Genomic DNA, 22,152 nt, shown 5'->3' on the forward strand with positions numbered 1-22,152 from the left:
ATAGCAAAAAACAAGTACACAACATGTGCATTACTGGTGTACTGTACACACTGGTTATACAATATCTAAATATTCTGAAACAGGTGCACTGAAGGCTTTTTACTGAGTGATCACTTAGTGGCTAGCATTAGCATTTAGATTAGTATTAAATATTGCTGCCATTAGCCAGCTACGTGTGCAGTGTGCTTAATAAATGAAATGTTCCATATAATTGAAGCTGAAGGTCAGTCAGGAGACATAAGATGTGTTTTTGTGATGGCACAGAAACATGTAATGTACATTTCTAATGTCTTTGAAAATGAAACGTCAAGATTAAGTAGCTAACTTTTTAACAAAAAATGTAATATCATGTATTTTACGTGTTGTGGTCGTAATATGTTCAAAAGTTTCTTTTTATACTGAATTATATGGCTTATAATCATTATTTAATACGATTAAGAGAATTCTCAGATACAAACAGTCAGTTGTATGTTTAATACCAAACATTTATAATTCAACGAATATATTATATATTCCTTTTCATTTGTGTTAGCAAAGATTTCAGAATACATCTTGTACTTAATAAAATTCACATTCACAGCTACATGAGTGTAGGTCTTATGTTTAGTATCTGAGAGATTTTCTTGCCTGAATGTCAAAACTCTGATGTCCCATATCTTTAAAACAGCATTTCACCCACATACAAGGTCAGAGTCAATCCTTGTGTTTTTTTTTTTGTGTTTAAAAAAAAAAACACAAACACAAATGCTACTCTTCCCTTTTTTTAGTTTCTCTTACTTTATTTCTTTTCCCCCCTGCTAGGCTGGAGTAAACGTGTGGACTATGAGCCAGGTATGGGTAGTAAACCACTGTTTCCCAAGATGCACCTGGAGACGTGTGAGGGCACGGTGTCTTCGGTCAGGACCACTGTTGAGCTACAGACAGGGCATATCGGCAAAGGCTGTGACAGAGAGACCTATTCGGAGAAATCTCTGCAGAAGCTTTGTGGTAAGTTTATTGGGTTGTTTTGCATAAATATTAACGATGGGGAAAGAAAACTAACATGGATTTCATGCAACTTTTACCCTGATATTAAACACAGTTTTACAATGGTGCTGTCTGTCATGGACAGTCTGGAATTTTTCTTTTTTTTTTTTCTTTTGAAGAGGATGATGATTGGCACAGAAAATTGAGACATGTTGATGGTAGAAAGACTTTTTCTTCAGGCGAGTCAAAATAAACCAGCGTGCGGCAGATATGGCTGAATTTTTGTTCACAACAATTCATATCTGAATGGCAGACTGGAATAGTCTGTAAAATTTGAGAGGGCCAAAACAGTAAATATCGGAGGCCTTGAGAAACATCAATCGAAAAAATGGCATTTTAGGCTGAAGTCAAATTACCCAATGAACGACAAACCAAGTGAGTTGTTGAGGAACCTGATGGAGAAGGAATACAAGATGAGTCGCAAAAGCTTTCACCCAGCCAGTAAGACTTCCATGTTTGCATTGATAACATACCTTTCCAATAATGATATTGTACCAGATCACTGAAATGCAAAGCATGGTTTATTATTAGTTCTTGGCTTATAGTTGCTTATTGTATTTCAAGATTTTTTTTCCTTCCTTTTCCTTTAGTATCCACCAATAGTACAGTATTGCACTTAATGTTTCAACAAACAAGTGTTAAACACGTTGTAAGTGTTGTAAACATTTAAAACCTAGTGTAACCGTGTAAATTCGGCTCAGTTGTCCCGTTAAAGCAGAACTACACTACTAGGTTGCTGATTGTTAGCCACTGATGCGATCTGACAAAGGCATTTTGAACCGTTAAATGCTTTCCCAGATAGAGGTCACTCGCTCACTGGTTTGGAAAATGAAAGAGAAAATAGCTGATGTGTTTTTGACAATCAGCACAAGTTCAAAGCAGGACATTTACTGAGTATATTCTATATCAGGAAAAAAAAAAAAAACATCTTATAAATATTTAACATGAGTCATCCTTGAGAGTGATATCTCTTTTTTACCCTCCTTGTGTCTATCTGTCCTCGTGAGTGAGATCTCCAAGGAAATTTACACTGTACACTCCAGGTCAAAAACAAATGGAACAAATTAGTAAGCTTTTAATTGATCTAACAATAAATCATTAGTCAGGAAATGAGCTAGAATGAACTAAATGCAGTCATGTGACCAGTTTCACTATTGTTTACGGCTTTTTTACTTTTGCTGCAGTGAACTGTTTAAGAGGAAAACCTAGAAACAGGGAATTCACTTACACTATATGGAGAAAAGTATTAAGACAGCTGACTTTTTTCAGCCATATGTGGTTCTGTTTCCAAACTTTTACCACAACGTTGCAGGCACGCAATTGTTTAGGATGTCTTTGGATGTGGTAACATTAGATTTTTTCTTCACTGAGAGACATAAACCTGTTCCTGCATGACAATCTCTGTTATTATACCAGGAATTGGAGACTAAATGTGGAATAAGATGTTTAAAAAGCTCATACAATTCTTATGGTTACTGTAGGTGTCTACAAAATGTTTGCTGATATATTGTACAGAATACAGTGCCCAAATAGGTACATTTATTAAGATTGATATTGATGATACTGTTAAATGTCTGGGGGGAAAAAATAATAATTAAATATTTATAAATATATATATCTTCCCGGATTTTTATTTATTTATTTATTTATTTATTTATTTATTTATTTATTTATTTATTTATTTATTATTTTTTATTATTTTTTTTTTTTAAACACATCTTATGCGACTCATCCAGGCTCCCAAATGGATTCAGGATTAATAGAACTGGGAAGATCTACAGTGTTTGTAATTTCCTGACCAATATTTTGCTATTTCAGGTTTGACCCATTAATTTACCCAGGAGTGTATGAGATAATAATTATTTAATTAAATGGAGTGGGCAGTGCTAAACCCAGGATTTTCATTTTCATTCCCATTTGTATTATACAAGTTACAGGTTACAGCATGCAAGTGAAGATAATCTTTTATTCCAGTCCTTCTTTTTGAAACCCTAAGCAGGGTTAAAACTGTACAAAATCAAATCTAATAAAAAGTTGCATCTGTAAATTAAAATGTATGGAAAATTATCCAAAAACTAATATTTACTAATGTATTAACTCCATATGTCCTTTAATAAGTAAATATTATTATCATGCATATATTTCCTCTGTGTAAAGAATTTTGAAAAGACCCAGGGTTCTTTCTGAAGGTGAAATTGTTTACAGTATCACACATAAAATCTGTGTATTTCTGTTCTACTTTGCCCTAAGTGTAACAGTATATGACATTGAAACTCTTAATGCTAAGCAAATTGACATAAAAAAAAAATTGATTAAGAAAAAAATATTAATAATATGACTGTTGTCAAAGATAAAAATATTTCATAATCTCTTGTTTCCTGCTTGCTTGTGTCGAGTATTATGTTAACATCTGTGTCTATTTATCCTCTGATCTGCTTTAGTGAGCATGCTAACATATGCCAGCTAGTTCCTAACAGGTGTTGGTTTTTTTTTTTTTTCTTTTTTCTTTTTTTTTTTTTGCTCTTCTGAACTTTATGCTTTGAAAAACTCACAAAGACGGATCAGTCATGGCCCCTGATTGATTTGTACTTTGCTGTATTTTATCTACACAGTTATTTTTAGTAAGAGTAAGGAGATCGAAAATTAACTTCAGTTTATGTATTTGATCTTGAGAACTGTATAAAACTGTGTCTAAATACTAATGCATGTCCTTAACCATTCTACACTACAACATAAAAACACCAGTACACCTCAGTAAATGCTATTTAGTGTGTAGGATTGTCAGGGATCCACCAGCCACACCTTCACCTATCACTCCAAGCAGCTCTCCCACTAACTAATCAGCTACACCTGGCCCTCATCAGTTCCCATGCTACATAACTCCCGTTCCTCCACCAGCTCATTGGCTGTTCTACAGCTTAGGCTAAGGAACACTGTCGGACTACCCAAGCCACTCAGTTGGTTTAATCTCTGTTTTGTTCACACCAGTCTGATCACAGCTTTCACCAGGTTTAAGTTAACCTGGAGTTTCATTGCGGTTTGCCGTTTTCTGCTTTTCCCTGTTCAGAGGTGGGAAGTAACGGAATACAAATACTTCGTTACTGTACTTAAGTAGATTTTCAGACAACTTTTTACTTTTACTCATTACATTTTTACACAAATATCTGTACTTTTTACTTCTTACATTTTCAAAACAGGCTCGTTACTTTAGTTTTAATCCATTGATTTGGTGAAATATCAAATTTCTCTTTTCACTGCGCGCTGATTTCAACCGAACAACTGATTTCCTGTTACTGCGCGTCTTTTTCAATCCGCTGAAATACATTCATTAGGTAACAACATGGGCGTAAATCCCGGGGGGGGACGGAGTGGACATGTCCCCCCCCATCCGAGGGTTGTGCCCCCCCTCCAAAAAAAAATTATCCAAAAAATATCGCACTCTCTATTGCACACAATATATCTATGTTTACCTATATAATTGTGTAAGTAGAAAAATAAACAACGCAAAAATGCATTTAGAAACAGTTCCCCCCCTCCCCTTCCTCACAGTGGTTTGACCCACTGCCTGCTTTCCCAGTTCATCTCACCTACTCTACACACACGAGTCAGGTGTGTGTTCATCTCACCTGCTCTACACACACGAGTCAGGTGTGTGTTCATCTCACCTGCTCTACACACACGAGTCAGGTGTGTGTTCATCTCACCTGCTCTACACACACGAGTCAGGTGTGTGTTCATCTCACCTTCTCTACACACACGAGTCAGGTGTGTGTTCATCTCACCTGCTCTACACACACGAGTCAGGTGTGTGTTCATCTCACCTACTCTACACACACGAGTCAGGTGTGTGTTCATCTCACCTGCTCTACACACACGAGTCAGGTGTGTGTTCATCTCACCTGCTCTACACACACGAGTCAGGTGTGTGTTCATCTCACCTTCTCTACACACACGAGTCAGGTGTGTGTTCATCTCACCTGCTCTACACACACGAGTCAGGTGTGTGTTCATCTCACCTACTCTACACACACGAGTCAGGTGTGTGTTCATCTCACCTGCTCTACACACACGAGTCAGGTGTGTGTTCATCTCACCTGCTCTACACACACGAGTCAGGTGTGTGTTCATCTCACCTTCTCTACACACACGAGTCAGGTGTGTGTTCATCTCACCTGCTCTACACACACGAGTCAGGTGTGTGTTCATCTCACCTACTCTACACACACGAGTCAGGTGTGTGTTCATCTCACCTACTCTACACACACGAGTCAGGTGTGTGTCTGCGGCTCAATTAATGTTCATCTCCAATAACTAGCGTATTTTATTCACTTTAAATAAAGCGATTCTCTTTAATGTAGTTGATGCAGACTCATTCATAAATTAGTTGTGGCAAAAATGCTGATTGCTGATGTAATTTTCAATGAATCTGCTCTATTAGTGATTAAAATATGACTTATCTAGTGAACGTTAGCTTGTTTACAATATCTTGTAGCATAGTGCACTGACACTAACACACCAAAGCCGTTTCTCATGCAGTGTTTTATTTGGGACGACTTGGTATAATGTTAACTTAACATTAACGGCCACAATTAGCATATTGTTTATCTGTGCATTTACTAAATGAGCACTGTGCTACATCCGAACTGACCCCACTGTATTTTTATAATCAGTTTCTATTCTGTTCTTAAGTGTCTAAATTAATTTTAAATAAAATGTTAAACTTTTTTTTAATTCCTTGTTTTGCTTTGTCATTGAACCTGAGAAAAACTTAAACTTAAAATAACCATAATGACGCAGTCTCCATGCACAATAATAAAAGCAAAGTTTTTCACTGTGGGGACACTGTGTCTTTATCAGTACAATTTGACTGTATTATTTGTGTCCCCCTTCAAAAATTGCTCATGAGAAATTTTATATTTATTGTCCCCCCTACTGTTAAATGAAATTTACGCCCATCTATCTATCTATCTATCTATCTATCTATCTATCTATCTATCTATCTATCTATCTATCTATCTATCTATCTATCTATCTATCTATCTATCTATCTATCTATCTATCTATCTATCTATCTATCTATCTATCTATCTATCTATCATTAATATGCTGTGAGGTCCAGTTAACAGCTAAAACAGGTAGAAGTAATAACTACTTTTTACTTAAGGACATGTCAGAGCCAAGACTTCTTTACTTTCACTTAAGTAAAAAGGTATAATCAGTACTTCAACTTTTACCCGAGTATTTTAAAAAATGAGTATCTGTACTTCTACTTAAGTAATGGATGTGTGTACTTTTGCCACCTCTGGCCCTGTTGATTTTTTATTAAAAAACCTTGTGGATTTCACTTCGGTTTCTGGCACGTTCTTTCGCCTGACAAGGATGTGGATTGGGATGCAGCCCTGCATTCTCCAGGCATTACATTTGGGTAAAAAGGCATGGTACAATACATCTTATGGAACAATCACACTATACTTTTTGCAAATATGTCTAAAAACTGGATATGCGATATACCATTATTATAATATACCATTTGTTTCTGTATGCAGTGACACCACAATCCAGGCAGTTTCTTTTTTAATTTATAGTGGCAAGAAAAAGTATGTGAACCTTTTGGTTTTTCAATGTATTTCTGCATAAGTGTCATAAAATGTGATCTAATCTTCATCCAAGTCAAGATTTTTGAAAAATATACTGTGCCTAAATAATGACACAGAAAAAAAAATCTGATCTTTCATGTCTTTATTGAACACACTCATTTAACAAAATGATAGCGGAAAAACTATAATAAATAACTGGTAGACCAGGCGCTTCCTGTAGCTGTGGATCAGACCTGCAGATCGTTCAGCAGGAATTTTAGCCCCGGCTTTAGTTCTGTCACATTCACTGGATGTCTCATGTGTATGGCTCTCTTCAAGTCATTCATAGCATCTCTATTGGGTTGAGGTCTGGGCTCTGACTTGGCCACTCCAAAAGGCTGATTTTGTTTTTCTGAAGGCATTTTGTTGTGGACTTGCTCCAGTGTGTTTGGTCTGTTGGTCATTGTCCTCTGGCATCACCCAAATTCTACAGAGGTTTAGCTGACATACAAACATTTTCTCATTACCCTGTAGAAGTTTTTGATACACTTGCAAATTCATCTTCCTCTCAATGACTGCAAGCTGGCCAGGACCTGATGCAGAAAAGCAGGCCCAACTCATGATGCTTTCTCCACCATATTCTACTAGTCGGGATCATGTTTTCATGATGATATGCGATGCCCTTTTTACACCAGATATAGTGTGCCGTGCTCTTTACATATAGCTCAATCTTAGTTTCATCAGTCCACAAAACACTTTGCCAATAACGTGTGGAATGTCAGTGTGCTCTTTCGCACATTTCAGGCGTGCAGCAATGTTCTTTTCAGTAAGCAGCGGCTTCCTTCATGGTGTCCTGCTATAGACACCCTGCTTTTTCAGTGTTCTAGCCATGCCTTCAAATCACTCGGGGTTGTTGCTGTACCTCATTGATGAGTCTTCGCTGTGCCCTTTGGGGTCATTTCTATTGGGCGCCCACTTTTTGATAGAGTAGCCACAGTTCCAAAGTGTCTCCATATGTAGAACTGTAGACTGGTAAATTCTAAAGTCTTTAAAATCACAATGTGACCCTTCCAGCTTTATGTAAATCAACAATTCTTGATCATAGGTACTCTGAAAGGTCTTTTTGCCAAGATATGGTTCACAGAACCTTTTTGAGTTTGCTTCACACAAAGAGAATACACTTAAGTGGTCTTTATCAGTCAAAGTGGCTCTAGTCCGCAACTCCTAACCAATTTTCTTAACAAGACTCCAGGTTTGCTAACACCAGACTCCAATTAGCTTTTTTTGAGGTAAATAACTCAAGGGTTCACATACTTTTCCACTAGAACTATGAGGTTGTATGGTTGTTTTTGACAGATTTATGCAGAAAAACATGCAATTCCATAGAGTTTACATACTTTTTTTTGCCACTCTATTTTAATCTCTATTTTAAAGTCTGACACTAATATGATCAGCTCCTCCTTAATTGTTGTGAAGAGGTCAATCTTCTATTGGTCGCATTATATGAATTTGCAGGTCAAAGTTCAGATAATGTAAGAGTTAATGCAAAAGTTCTTGAATTTTGGAATGTGAAAATTCTACGCAATGACCTTGCGTTTTTAGTTTCCAGCATTTGCATGTTAGATTGAAAGTCAATGCAATATATTAATATAATTTAATTATTAGATACTCTGGATGTTTTTATAAAGCAATATAAGAGGTTGGTACTTTTGAATTGCCCACTTTGGTCTATATTTAAGTTCTCTAACTAAATCTTTGAAGAAATAGAATAATTTATTAAATGGATATGGCAGAAGCTCCTACACAGAGGAGCATGTGTACCCAGCCACAGAGCTGGATTTTCTGCACTTAATGTAAGCCTGAGGTTGTAGATGAGCTGTTGAGGATTTTGATGTTAAGCTGTAGGTTTTTTTTTATTTATTTTTTTAAACAGAACCTCATCACACCAGTATGTGATTTTTTTACCATTAAAGCAAAGGAATCAGACTGGACCATATTACACATTTCCAGTGGGCTGGACCATAAAAACTCTGTTTAGTTGACTGATAATACATCAACCTTTTATTTTTAAATGGCTTTACTTATTGCCATACATCTAAGCTGAATGAAAATGCCGGATATTAAAAAAAGACCAGGCAGTTTTTTTAAGTTATGGCTATACAGTATATACAGTGGGGGAAATAATAATTTGATTCCCTGCTGATTTAGTAAATGTACCCCCTTACTATGAAATGAACAGTCTAGAATTTTTATGGTAGGTTTATTTTAACCGGGAAATAAAAATCCAAGAAAGAATTATAGATTAATATTATATATAAATTATACTGTAGTTATAGTCAATCTACCACAGGGATTTATTTGCTTTTAGTGTTGCTTTTCGTGGATATAAAGAGTGCTTGATCTCAGCTGTTTTGTCCTCTCTTATTAACAGTGTGTTTTCACCCACAGAACTTGTGACTCACCTTTGACTGTTGTGTGGAAAAATCCAAGGAGATCATTAAACATCATATACAATATTTGTGTCTATTTTTAGGTGCAATCAAACTGCATTCTGTTCGAAATGAATGAATCAATTATTTATGAAACTAATTTACAAACCTACATTTCACTGTGTCATGCATGCGAGGGAGGATTATGAAATAAAAGGGAAAAAACTTTCTTTTCGGCTTCTCCCGTTAGGGGTCGCCACAGCGGATCCTCCGCATGTTTGATTTGGCACATGTTTTACGCTGGATGCCCTTCCTAACGCAACCCTCCCCAATTTATCCGGGCTTGGGACCGGCACTAAGAGTGGCTGGGGATGGTTCCCTGACCGGGAATCGAACCCGGGTCGCAGCGGTGGGAGCGCTGCATCTTAACCACTAGACCACCAGGGGACCTTATGAAATAAAATGGAAAGATCTTCCAAAAAAAGGTGGGTGGGGGGGGGAGCGAAAACGTACTAAAAGCAGGTGTAAATTAGCCTAATGTTTGTTGCTCAGCACACACACTTAGCATTTAGTATACCTAGTTTATCCAGGTGTGCAGTTTTCAGTAAAATTAGGTTCATTTTAAAGTTCTGGCTTTTTATGTTGGAAGTGGGAGCTCAGTTAAGTGATTAGACGTCTGATCGCAAAGTCGTTATACAAATCCCAGTACCACCAAGCCTCTGCTGCTGGACCTTTTGAGCAAGTCCAGACTACTCAGTTATAAGTTGCTTTGAATAAGAGAATCTGCCAGATGCTTAAAATTGTAAATATGATTATAGACTCTTCAAGCAAACGATGTGTTTTGATATCAGATCTGGCAACCCGAGCCAAAGTGCATATTTACATCAGAAGTTTAAATAGTACATTAATTCCTTTGCATTTAAATAAATCTAAATAAGATCCTTGAGTCATTAAGCAGGACTTTTTCTGTATTGCCGGCTTTGTAAATGTCATAGGAGGCGAAGCTCCGAACGAAAATAAATGATTAGAGTTTAAGTATGTAGAGTTAGTAAATGAATGTTAATGTCAGATGCAGTGAGCATTAAACTGTAAAACAACAAATTAAAAAGATGGAATTAAATCAAGAAATGGCTTTTGTGACTTAAAATGCATGAATTATCTTGGATTAGATACATCGCTGTGCTGCAAGGAAATTGGCTGGTGGGTTTTTTCAGGCTGCTTGAGAACCTCTGACTGCCTGAACGATATTTTTATCTGAAACATGGCATGTTATGGCACATCACTTAATAACCACCAAATATTTCTTTGTAACACCGTTTTTTTCTCCTTTTCTTCTGACGCACTGCTTCAATAGACATTTCAAACACATCTCTAATAAATACAAGAGTATCCCTATTTAATACTCTTGTTTAATATTAATTAATTATAATATAGTATTGTCTTGTATAATCTGTTTTTGTCTTATCTTGTCTGTTTTGTCTTGTACAGTTCAAGCTAAATGTATAGTTTTATTGATGTCTGTACTTTGAGAGTCACTAACAGCTGAAACCAAATTCCTTGTGTCGACACACTTGGATTCGGATTCTGATATCTTGTTTTGGATTTCTAGACTTCCTCACAAGTCACCTGACTAGAAACCACACAGTCCCTCTGATGCTAAACTCGTGCTGACGAAGAGCCTCTTCGCATACCAATATGACTTCAAATGTCACACCTATATCACTGGATTTACCCAGTATATAAAAAATGACTGTTTTTGTGTCGCTTGTACCAACAATTTGACAGCCAATATTTCTGGAAAAAGTCAGCACTAGCAGGTGCTAATGACTGCGGTTAATTAGGACCTCGGTTCCCCTGTCGTTGTCCTTGTGTTTCTTAGCTGCGATGCCAGAATGAGCATTTTCTAAAATTGTACTCATGATTCTGGTGCAAGAAAGCACACTTAGCTTCACAGCTGTTGGCAGGAAGCTCAGTCGGAGTCGACGGAGAGCTCATGGCTGTCAGTGTAATATCTCACATAGTATCACGCACACGTGTGCGTTTGTGCCTCGCAGTGGAAAGTGATACCATTCAGGATGTGAGGAAGTGTTACGAGCCAAGGATACCAGCAAGAATGGCACCTAATTGGAGCAGAGAAATGAAGAGCACACAAAGAGAAGGATTCGGGGTTTTTTTGTGACTGAAGTGTGCTCATATTTTTAGATGTGCCTGCATTATATACTGTACATACATGTGCATGAAGTACCAAACTGAATAAAACTAAACAAACTTAAATTTTTTTAAATTATAGATACTCTATTTCTGTCTAATCTATTATAGATTATTTCTTTCTTTATTATTATTGAGAAATACAGCATTATTAGAAAATGCAGCACTTGTGGCCATTTTCATATAGTATAAAAATTATTATTATTATTATTATTATTATTATTATTATTATTATTATTTTAATGGTGGTGTTCCCACCCAAAGTCTTTCAACATATTCTCATTTGTTTTACTACTCTTATGCCCCACTAATTTGCCAACAATTGCCACAATTATCATTTTCATTTATTGATAAATATATTATGCTTTTTATTGTCCATTTATGCTGTAGTTGCATTTAATGTTATGGAACGTACATTAGGCATGTTAGTTCCTGTTATCACTCACTTACATACTTATATAACTTATATACTTAGTTTGTGGACACCCGACTATAAGATTCCCCTTTCATACCATTCTTCCGGGAGGATGTTCCTCTAGACTTGTATTTGTGGAGATTTGTGCTTTAGGACATTAGTAGTCGGTCAGTTATTAGTATAGGGTGAGGAGGCCTGGGATGTGGTTAGTGTTTCAATCCATTAGGGTTGAGCTCAGAGCTCTATAGCAGGCCACTCAAGATGTTCCACTTAAACCCATGTAAACCATATTTTCCTGGAGCTGGCTTTGTGCATTGTCATGCTGGAACAGGTTTCCTAGTTCAAGTGAAGGGCAAATATAAAATTTTAACACTTCCAAAGACATTCTATACAATTGTGTGTCTTGAACATTTGGGGACATTTTGGGGAAGAACCATGTTTGCCTGAAAACGTCAGTTGTCCTAGCAGTTTCATGTGTACTTTTTAGAGTTTGTGTGTGTATATATATATATATCTATATATATATATATATATATATATATATATATATATATATATAATATATATATATATATACACACACATACATATATATATATATATATATATAGATAGATAGATATATATATATATATATATATATATATATATATATATATATATATATATATATATATAGATAGATATAGATATAGATATATGTATGTGTGTGTATATACACACACACATACACACGGGAAAGCTTTAAACTCCAACTGTTACAAAGTGCTGACATTGGAGGCTCCTTTTATAAATAACAACACATTTAATAAAACATTTATTGTTTTAATTAGGAATTATGTGGTTCTTCAGCTATAGGAGTTCATTTGAATGAGTTAAAAAAAAATAATAATAAAATAACAAATCATTAATATAGACCAACAGTTATACCTGTTGCCCAAGCGATTGGTTTAGAAATCAATGTCAGCTCATTGAAAACCCCAATAATGCTGATACATCTGTTTTTTTGTTTTTTTTAGGTTATTTGGATTTTTTATTTATTTATTTATTTTTAAACTATCCTGTATTTTTAGGGAATTTAATGTATTAGCTGTGATTGTATATCAGCTGTGATTGTATATACAATGGATATGTGGCTGTGTTTGCTTCCCATCTGGCACCTGTGACTATTCTAAAGGATGTTCTTCCTGCTAGTGCTTTCAAAGAGGACACTGTTTTGATAAATGGCATGAGCCCACTCACATAAGGCAGCACATTTAGGTGCCACCAAGATGAGGATTGGTTGCCTTTTGACTCTGGTTCCACTCAAGGTTTCTTTCTCATACCATCTCAGGGTTTTTTCTTTACCACTGGCTTGCTCATTAGGGATGAACTTATAGGCACTAAACTTATATGTACTAACATTTAAATTCTAAATTTGAGAGCTAATTATCTCTCTAAAGCTGTTTTGAGAGTTACTAAGTTAACAGTAACTTGGATTTTGTTGTGACCACACGTTATCCAGAGCCGTTCAATTCAAATATTCATCTCAAGGCTTCAACTCTTTGAGCACATGAACACACACATTTGCATAGATGTCAGTAAAATGCCCCTTGACAGCATATCCTCAGCGAGTGTTTGTCCTTGTGGCAGGATTTGACAACTGTATATGTGCTTGCTTTCAGACATTGTGTCTGTGTCATGATAGATTTGGGCAAACACGCTAGCGTGAAGACTTACACTCGGGACTCTGGAGTCAATTTAATCCCTGGGGGGTATGTTTATTTACAGATGCAGGTTAAGAGATACAGCGAACGTGGTAGTTTAGCTCTGCATGGTTGAAATGAAGTCTGTTAAATTTGTTCTGTGGTGGTTTTTGGGGGGGCTGAAGGGAGCGGGCGGGTTTGTCCTGGCGCATCTGCAGGGGAAAGTAAAAGAGAGACAGCAGCAGCAGCTCATAAGCTTGGTTTTGTTGATAGCTCTGCTTTCTGCAGCTTTTCATTTCTCCCCAAAAGAACTGCCAAATGAGGCGAGTGAGAGTGATGATTGCCCTCCAGCTTCGCCGTGCATGTGCCTCGGGTGCACGTGGCAGTGTTGTTATTAGGTGTCCATGTTGCTGATTCTGTGCATGTGGTGGTGTTTGTGTTTGCCGTTTTCTCCTTTGAGGTCTGGCATCATGTGGTGGAGTAAAGACTTGAAACACACCTTTAGTGAATGTGGCTATCTTTATTATCAGGACTTTATAACACATTTCTAAAGAATACATATGTAATTTATAAAGTAATGGAGAATGTATGCAAGGCTTATATCAATAGTTACTTTTTGAAGTCGCATGGTATGAAAGCTGGCTCTCGGTTATCATTTGTTAATACAGTTTAAGTTTGAATATTTTAGTTACATTAGTTTTTTTTACTATAAAAATGCCAGCATAGAAAAATATTGTTTTTTCTATAAATGGACGACATACCTGATTTATTTATTTTTTTTTCCATTTTTATCTCAACTCATATTTCATTTCAATAGCAGAGGTTTGTATTTATTAAAGGACAAATTTTTTTTTTTTTTTTTTTCAGTTTTTTTTTTCTTTTACAATTATGCTGTAGGTAGTAAGACATTAATCTCTGGAACAATAGGTCACAGGTTCAAATCCCAGCACCACCAAGCTTCCACTGCTGGGCCCTTAAGCAAGGCCCTTAACTCTCTACTGTTTGGTTATAAGTGGCCCCTAAAAAAAGCACCTGCTAAATGCCGTAAATGTAAATGTTGTGAAACATTACTTACATTATGGCAGCTATGAACGCACCTTTCCAGTCACTTTCTTCCCATCCATTGTTGATGATAATGCATAAAACACAGCTTGTCATTTTACTAAAGAACTCCAGTAAGTACAAAAATCTCTAAAACTGGAGACTCCTTCCATACATGTTACATAAACAGCTTCTTCTGGAAACTTTCACTAGATTTTGTTACACAACGACTTATATATATATATATATTTTTTTTTTTTTATTATTAGATTATGTTAAGAATCTTTCCTGTGAATGAGCTGTTACTATAGAAACAAGGATATTATTGTAAACCTGGCAGATAAACATTTGTTGTAAGTGATGAACCTGAAATGGAAATCAATTCTGCATTTTGCATTGGGTTTAGCAGTTCCCTCATCTCAATCCCATGCAAGTTTAATGGTTAGAACTGTAATAGACATGTAAAAGAAAATCTCTCACTGGTTTATGAATGTGCTGTTAGTGAAAGATGATTTTCTCAACAACAACAAAAAAAAGATTTCGCCATAAGCGTCACATAAATCCCTCACCATTATTTATGCAAAGCTTATGAACATCTTCAGAGCTTATGAAATCTTTTTGATGGATAGATCGACCAACATACATAGATTTTTTTTGTTCAGACTTCTATCTATGCTGTTCTGTTGTTTATTCATTGTGCTTTATTTAAATGTTTGTGTGTAAATATAAAAATGTATTATATGGGTTTTTTGCTTGGTTTTTTTTGGTCCTTTTTTTTTCCAATGAATTATATATCAGACTAGATTTAACTCATTGACCAACAACATGCAGAAGTGCTAATATATATATATATATATATGTATATAAAATATTAAGTATATATGTTCTAAAAAAAGAAAATTGGAGTTAGTAAGTATACACCAGCTAATGCCAATGAAATTGTGTGAAAATTTAGAGGTTCATTGTGCAGAGAAATGAGCAAAAAAAAATAAAAATATCCAGTAAATATCAGGTGTCTATACAGAGATTCGAGTACATAATATTTATACGCTAATTTGCAAAGAGGCAAGATGGAATATGAGGTGCAAGGCAAAAGACAAAGGACAAACAGAGTGCAAATAGAATAAATAATGTAAAAATATTCATGTACGTTCAGAGTATTTCATACAGTTGTATGACTGCACTCAATGGGTTTTACTATGAAGGTTATCCACTATTATCTAATAAAATTATAGATAGGTATAAGTATTAGATGTTCTTTTGTCAACATGCTCAAATTGATACATTTTTTTATTGCTGCTTCAACTCAAAATCCCAAGTTCAGAATTTAATTATGAATTGAAAAATTATTTATATTCTGTACAGATAGCACAAAAACCTCCTTTTTTTAGCTCCAAAGTAATTATACATTATACAATTATTCAGTGTCATGAACGCTTTCATCATCTATACTTGCATTTCAAGCATTATAGCCAATTTACATTCAATCAGCGCTTGCTAACCATTCCTCTGTGTTGTCTTGTTGCCTTGGTGACACTCTAGGAGCTTCTTCAGGCAGCACTGACCTTCTCCCCGCCCCCAGCGCCGCTTTTAATTGGACAATGTCACTGCTGACTGATGGAGGGCGCGACAGTGAGCTCATATTCCGATTTGATGGACGGCAAGCAGCCAAGATTCCTGGCTGGGTGGCACCGCAGAACTTGACTGATCAGTTCACTATAGCAACATGGATGAAGCACGGGCCGAGTCCTGGACTGAGAGGCGAGAAAGAGACGCTGCTTTGTAACTCGGATAAAACAGGTGAGAGAAGAGAATGAGGAAGACTGTGTTCATTCATTCGTTTGTTGTTAATAATTGATCTTTGGTCTGGTTTGCAGTGGAACAAACACTGGGCATGAGGCGAGAACACACCATGAGTTGGATACCACACTCATTTACACTTATGGGCAGTTCATCTTAAGTCATTTCTACTTCTGGCATGTTTTTGGGAGAGGGGAGGAAACCAGAGGAACTCTACATAGAGACAGAGAAAAACTCAAGTAAAATTATTTTGATCTGATAGACATAAAACCTGTAAATTTATCATATCATATGTGTCTATAAATAAGATAATTATAAATACATAAAAAAAATCAATTTTCACGTATGTGCCTCATCTCTAAATTGTCAACTTTCACCATGGATATCTTCTCACCTTATTAAATTGGACTCAAGCCTATAGGCATATTCAGGCATTAAACACCTCATTATCGGTCCTTTCATGGCTTGTACTGGATATAATCCTACACTATATATTTATGTAATCATGTTTTTATCTAGTCAGCCATATTGCTAGTGTTTCCAGGCCCTGTATACAATTCCAGTCACATTTAATGAATGAATGGATGAATAAATAAGATGTCAGAGTGCCACAAAATGTGTATCCTTCATCAGTCCATCTCACCAGTCCTTCTCTCAATGTTTTATGTTTTTTTGTGGTTAAAACCTCCAGCTTGCTTTTGGTGAAGTGACTGCCCCAAACTCACACAGACCATTTTGACTGCAAAGGTTCCACATAGTGCCTTGAAAGACCTTCATCCTAACGTGGTATAACTCTTTCTAAAAGCGGACAGTATTGTACACTTCTGCTTTTTGTGTTCTGAAAAAATCGAACTTTACCTTCAGTCTCCTTGTGAAACCCGAAATAGTGCGTCTTTCTATTTCTTCAAAGAGCTGATGAAAAGTTTGCACAGATTGAAAACCTCCCTTCAGTGCATCCAGTGAAATCCATTGTCTGCCTTCTCTCAGATGATGTACTTTTCTAACTTCAGGGCAGTTTTGCAACTTTTGTAAACTCAGCATCTCAACTGGCTGAAAGGTGCTTAAAATCCTTGAAAGCCAATAACCCAGATATGCTGATTTTCCCCTCTAAACAGAGACAACCTGATTTATTTGCAGTGTGCAAAAAAGCAGTTAATTTAGGTCCAGCTTATTCATAGTCTCTAAAAAAACAGAGACCTGTGAAACCCACTGTGTTCAGCAAGACACCAGTGACATCCATCTACTTCTTCTGCTAGTGATAGAGGACCCTCTGAATTGCCTGTAGAGGGCAAATAGCCTTGCTGCTCCTAATAATCCGTCCCTGTCCTCCTTAATGGACAGGAAGATAAAGTATTGCTTTCTTTAAGAAGAACTTTATCCACAATTTGTACAATTCAGCATGCAGGTGTGTAAAATAATTGGCTTTAAGACAAGAAATTATAGAGCAGATCCATGAACAACCCTATATCAGCCCTATTTATCTTTAAATAATAATAATGACTTTATGGATGAGATGATTTAGAAAAGGTTTTGACTAAGTACATGACCAACAGCGTATAGTCCTAGAGGTTTTAAGATTCAGGTAACATATTTATGTCAACCAAGCTTTTAGAGCAGATGGACATCCTTCTGAAAGAACTGCATCCTTAAAACAATTTTGAAGGCACGTTTAAATGGTTTTGCCCACTATTTGCCATAATAACTTCATATAATCATATTGCACTGGTATCAATGCCAGGTGCACAATCTGCTTTCATTTGGTGAAGTCTTCCAGTCAGTTCTTGAAAAAGTACTATAACAGGCTCTGCCCATGTTTTTCATGTTGCAATTCCTGTAATCTGGGGATCTGATGCAATAGCTCTAATATACACTGATCTAAAGAACTCTGAGGGAATCAAACAAACTGTTCACATTTTATTTGATCTGAAATTTTTGACCATTTGGAAGAGCTCAAGAGGTGTATTTCATTTGTTTGGTTTGTGATTGCTTCAAGGTTGAAAAGGGATAGAGCAGAAAGTAAAAAGAGTAGTAAAAAAATAGTTTTTTCTTACCAGTTCACTGTTTGTTCTGACTTGCATTGAATTTTCTAGGGCTTGCGTTTTTCCTCAACATTTCTGCCAAGGCCCTCTTACTGTATATGCATTCACCAACTTGAAAGTGAAACTGGGATTATCTACACCAAATAATTCAAAATATTGGTGTGTATCTGTGTGTGTGGGTATGAGGGTGTGTCTGAGTGATAATTATTCAGATTTGTGGCTGTGATCCTCGAAAAATTAGTTCTGATGCAACCAGTTGCTACCTGAAGCCACATAATTAGTTGACTGGAATTGACATGAATTCGGTTTAACAGCCACATGATCTCCATTTCCCAGAAGCCCATCATCTTATTAGTGCATTCTTAAAAAATAACATCAATAACCCAAATTCGGAACTTCCTCTGGGGCTTTGCTATTAAACAATCAACATGGTGCAACTGAGATTCTGCCTGAAAAGACCATCTACCTAAAAGGTATTAGCTTGGGAAGGAGATTATTAGCTTGAGAAGCAACCAAGGACCCAAGGTAATTGAAAATATCTAAATTTGACATCTGTATGGGAGGAGTTTTCACTGAAAAACACAGTCTGGACACTCGACAAAACATGGTAACATGGGAAGAGTGGTAAGGTGTATAAATAAAAAATTATCAAAATGCATGTTGGCGTGTAGCAGACAGATGAATATGGTCTTGTGGTCGGGTTTGTTTGTTTTTCTTCTCTGTACTTTTTGCTTAGCTGTTGCAATCATTAAACCCCACAGTAAAGTATGTTGTAATAGCATCATGTTGAGTTTTACTCATGGCTTCTTGGACGCACGTCTTTACCCACATCGTGGTTTTTGGTGGACAATGTCCTGTTGACCTGGACTTTTTTTTGATAGTTTATTGATATGCATGATTCTTTATGTTTGGGTATTTTTGTTAAGGCATATTTCTAAATGCATTTTTATTGACATCATTTGGCATTATGACACACCTTATTTTTTTATTTATTATTTGGTTGTGTGTTTGTTTGCATATTTGTTTATAGGTAAAGGGGTGAATAATTTTTCGGTGAATGATTTTTACAAAATATTTGGATTTTTCCCCTTACTCTGATATATAGAGTTATTTATTAAAGAATTCTGACATTTGTTCTCAGTTAGATTTCAGTCATTTTCAGATTGTTTTTATTGTACTTCCAATATGGACTTCTTGGTGAAATTTGTGACAGAGTTATTTGTGTGAGTAATGAAATAGTGATCTGATATGCTACAGGGAACAATATAAGCAGCTGTGATTCTGTTATTGCTTGCTCTTCTGATATATGACCTGTCCAGCCCTGCAGCACGGATTCCTACCTTGTAACACTCGTTTAAAATTATTTCTGAAATACTTTACAGTGTTGCAGAGAATGAAATGTGTGGTTGTTCATTATTTCTGTCTTTATAAATATATATATATATATACATACACACAGTGGAAACCACTTATCTCGACCTTGGTTATCTCGACCTTGGTTAACTAGACAACCCTATTAAGTCGACGTTTTTGAAGTGGAACCGCCAAATTCTCGCTTTGTCTAAGCATTTTTTATCGGTTATGTCGACTTTTTTATGTCGCCGAACCCTGATATCTCGAGCACAAGGGGGGGATTTGCCATTTAACGTCGGTTATCTCGATCGGCGCTGTGCAGCCGCAGAAGAACTCGCGAAAGTTGGGGAAAAATCAAGTCTTACAGCTGCTACAGGTGTTGTATTGTATACTGGTGAATCTCTGCTGTTAGTTAGTGCACATATGCCTTTTGTTGTTAAATGTTATGCGATGAACGGGAGGCGAAAGTAGAAGCACGGCGCTGAACAGCACACGGGAGAACGTGGGATGAGCAGCAAAAGCATAGAATGAACACCGGCAGGATCGGGGGGGAATCCGCGATGTTCGGCGGTTCCACTTCAAAAACATCGACTTAATAGGGTTGTCGAGTTAACCGAGGTCGAGATAAGTGGGTTCCACTATATAATCTCTTCTCCTCTCAAATGTTCAAATGTTTAAAGCACATATTATAAAAAAAGTTTAAATGCATGGTTTACTGCAATGTAATTCAATGCAATGTGGCAAAGGTCAGAACTTCCTGCTGTTTTTTGTTGAAAAAATTCCATTTTCTTTTTTTATTATATTTTAGATTGACATAATCAGGCAGCATTGTTTGTTTTGTCTTACCTCTTGCCCTTTAATGTTATAAGGGTCCTTCCGTGAATACCTCCATGGCCATAAAGATTTCAAGAAATGTTAAAGCATAGCATAGAAGCATAGTAAAAGAAGCAAGCTAATATCAGACCAGCACTAACGCACATCTTTTTCATTTTGTTTCATTATGAGACTTATTACCCTTCCAATCTGCTTTCAAAGAACTACTTTAACACGAAGCATTTCTGTTGGGAAATATTATACCAATATTCCATTGTGCCTCTGGGATAGAAATCAGAAATCTCTTTTTTTTTTCCCCTCAATGCAATGTCTGGATAAAATCTACCTTAACTTTGACATTTGCTTCTTTTAATAGAGCAGCATATGTTCTTTAGCACAACACTCAATTCGGCAAAATCCGTATGCAAGTGAGAACTTTTCTGTAGTCTGTAATTTTGCACATGACGACAACGCTTGAACCGTGAAAACGAAACATTTGCCGCCATCCACATTCTCTGCATTTTTCTCATTATCGGTTAAAACATGTTCAACACTGTTTTCAGGTTTTTCACTTTCCAGATGACTTTTTGTGACTTGTATAATCATGCTCATTATTACTGTGTGGCTCAGGTAATGGAGTGTTGCATGACTTGTGAGAGTCACCTACCTCCTGTGGAGCCTTAGGCTCTTTACCAGTCTCATTATAGTTTCCTTCCTCGAGATCCATGGTGTTAACTCCAGCTTGCTTTTATAGCCATGAATGCTCTATATTTTTCTCTCTCTCTCTCTCTCTCTCTCTCTCTCTCTCTCTCTCTCTCTCTCTCTCTCTCTCTCTCTCTCTCTCTCTCTCTCTCTCTCACACTCACACTCACACACACTCCACTCTTTCGGCATTAGTCCCTTTACTTTTTGCAATATTCATCTTTTCACTCTATTTCACTTTCCCCACATCTGTTTGGGGCATGACATTTTTTTTTTTGTTTCGTTATCTCCATGTCTGCTTTCAACGTAACTCATACTCTTAGCATTCTCAATTCTCAATGACACCTAATCTTACTGGGTGTTTAGAGTTCTGTCACCTGATGAAAATACACTATATGGACAAAAATTTGTGGTCACCTGACCATAAGATGTGCAAGTTCATTTTGAGCATTCCATTTAAAATGTTTTCCCCTATTTGCTGTTATAACAACCTCCACTCTTCTGAGAAAATGTTCCACTAGATTTTGTGGAAATTTGCCATTCAGCCTTAATGGTGTTGGTAAAGGCAGATACTGATGTAGGTTTAGGTGGAGTGGCGATCTTCCACTCCATTTCATGTAAACTACATCTGCATGGTGCTCACTTTATATGGTGTACACAGGAGCATTGAGATGCTGGAGAGGTTTGGGCCTCGATGTTCAATGTAAGGGAAAAGGTTTTGCTCCTGCATCTAAAAATATCCTATACAACTGTGTACTCTGTATTTCTAACTTTGTGGCAACAGTTTGGGGAAGAACCAAAGTCAGCACCAAGTCAGGTGTCCCAATACTTTCATCCAGGTAATGTAAAGGTTTCAGTTTTTGTAACCCAGAGGGGATCATTGCCATAGTTCCCAAATCTAATAAGCTCTTTTGTGATTCTTTTATTAGACATGAATTGTGGACTCCAAGAAATGTTCCACATTGCGGGTGTTCTCAGTACAAATGTCTCTTCTCCCCAAATCCCTCTCACAGCTTGCTCCTTTATTACACTTTCCTTTCTAAAGTACATAATGATGTCCTTATT

At 36.5% G+C, this 22,152-nt stretch overlaps 1 protein-coding gene across 1 annotated transcript in view; it reads left to right on the forward strand.

Moving 5' to 3' along the window:
- The window catches only part of clstn2b (calsyntenin 2b), a 286,166-nt gene that overhangs the window by 194,458 nt on the left and 69,556 nt on the right, over positions 1 to 22,152 (forward strand). The window contains exons 6-7 of the mRNA XM_083547861.1: positions 802 to 987; positions 15,923 to 16,180. Of these exons, the coding sequence (XP_083403987.1) occupies positions 802 to 987; positions 15,923 to 16,180 (444 nt within the window). The remainder of the gene's footprint in view (positions 1 to 801; positions 988 to 15,922; positions 16,181 to 22,152) is intronic.

Source organism: Silurus aristotelis (genome assembly GCF_946808225.1).
Source record: "Silurus aristotelis genome assembly, chromosome: 8".
Taxonomy (NCBI): Eukaryota; Metazoa; Chordata; class Actinopteri; order Siluriformes; family Siluridae; genus Silurus; species Silurus aristotelis.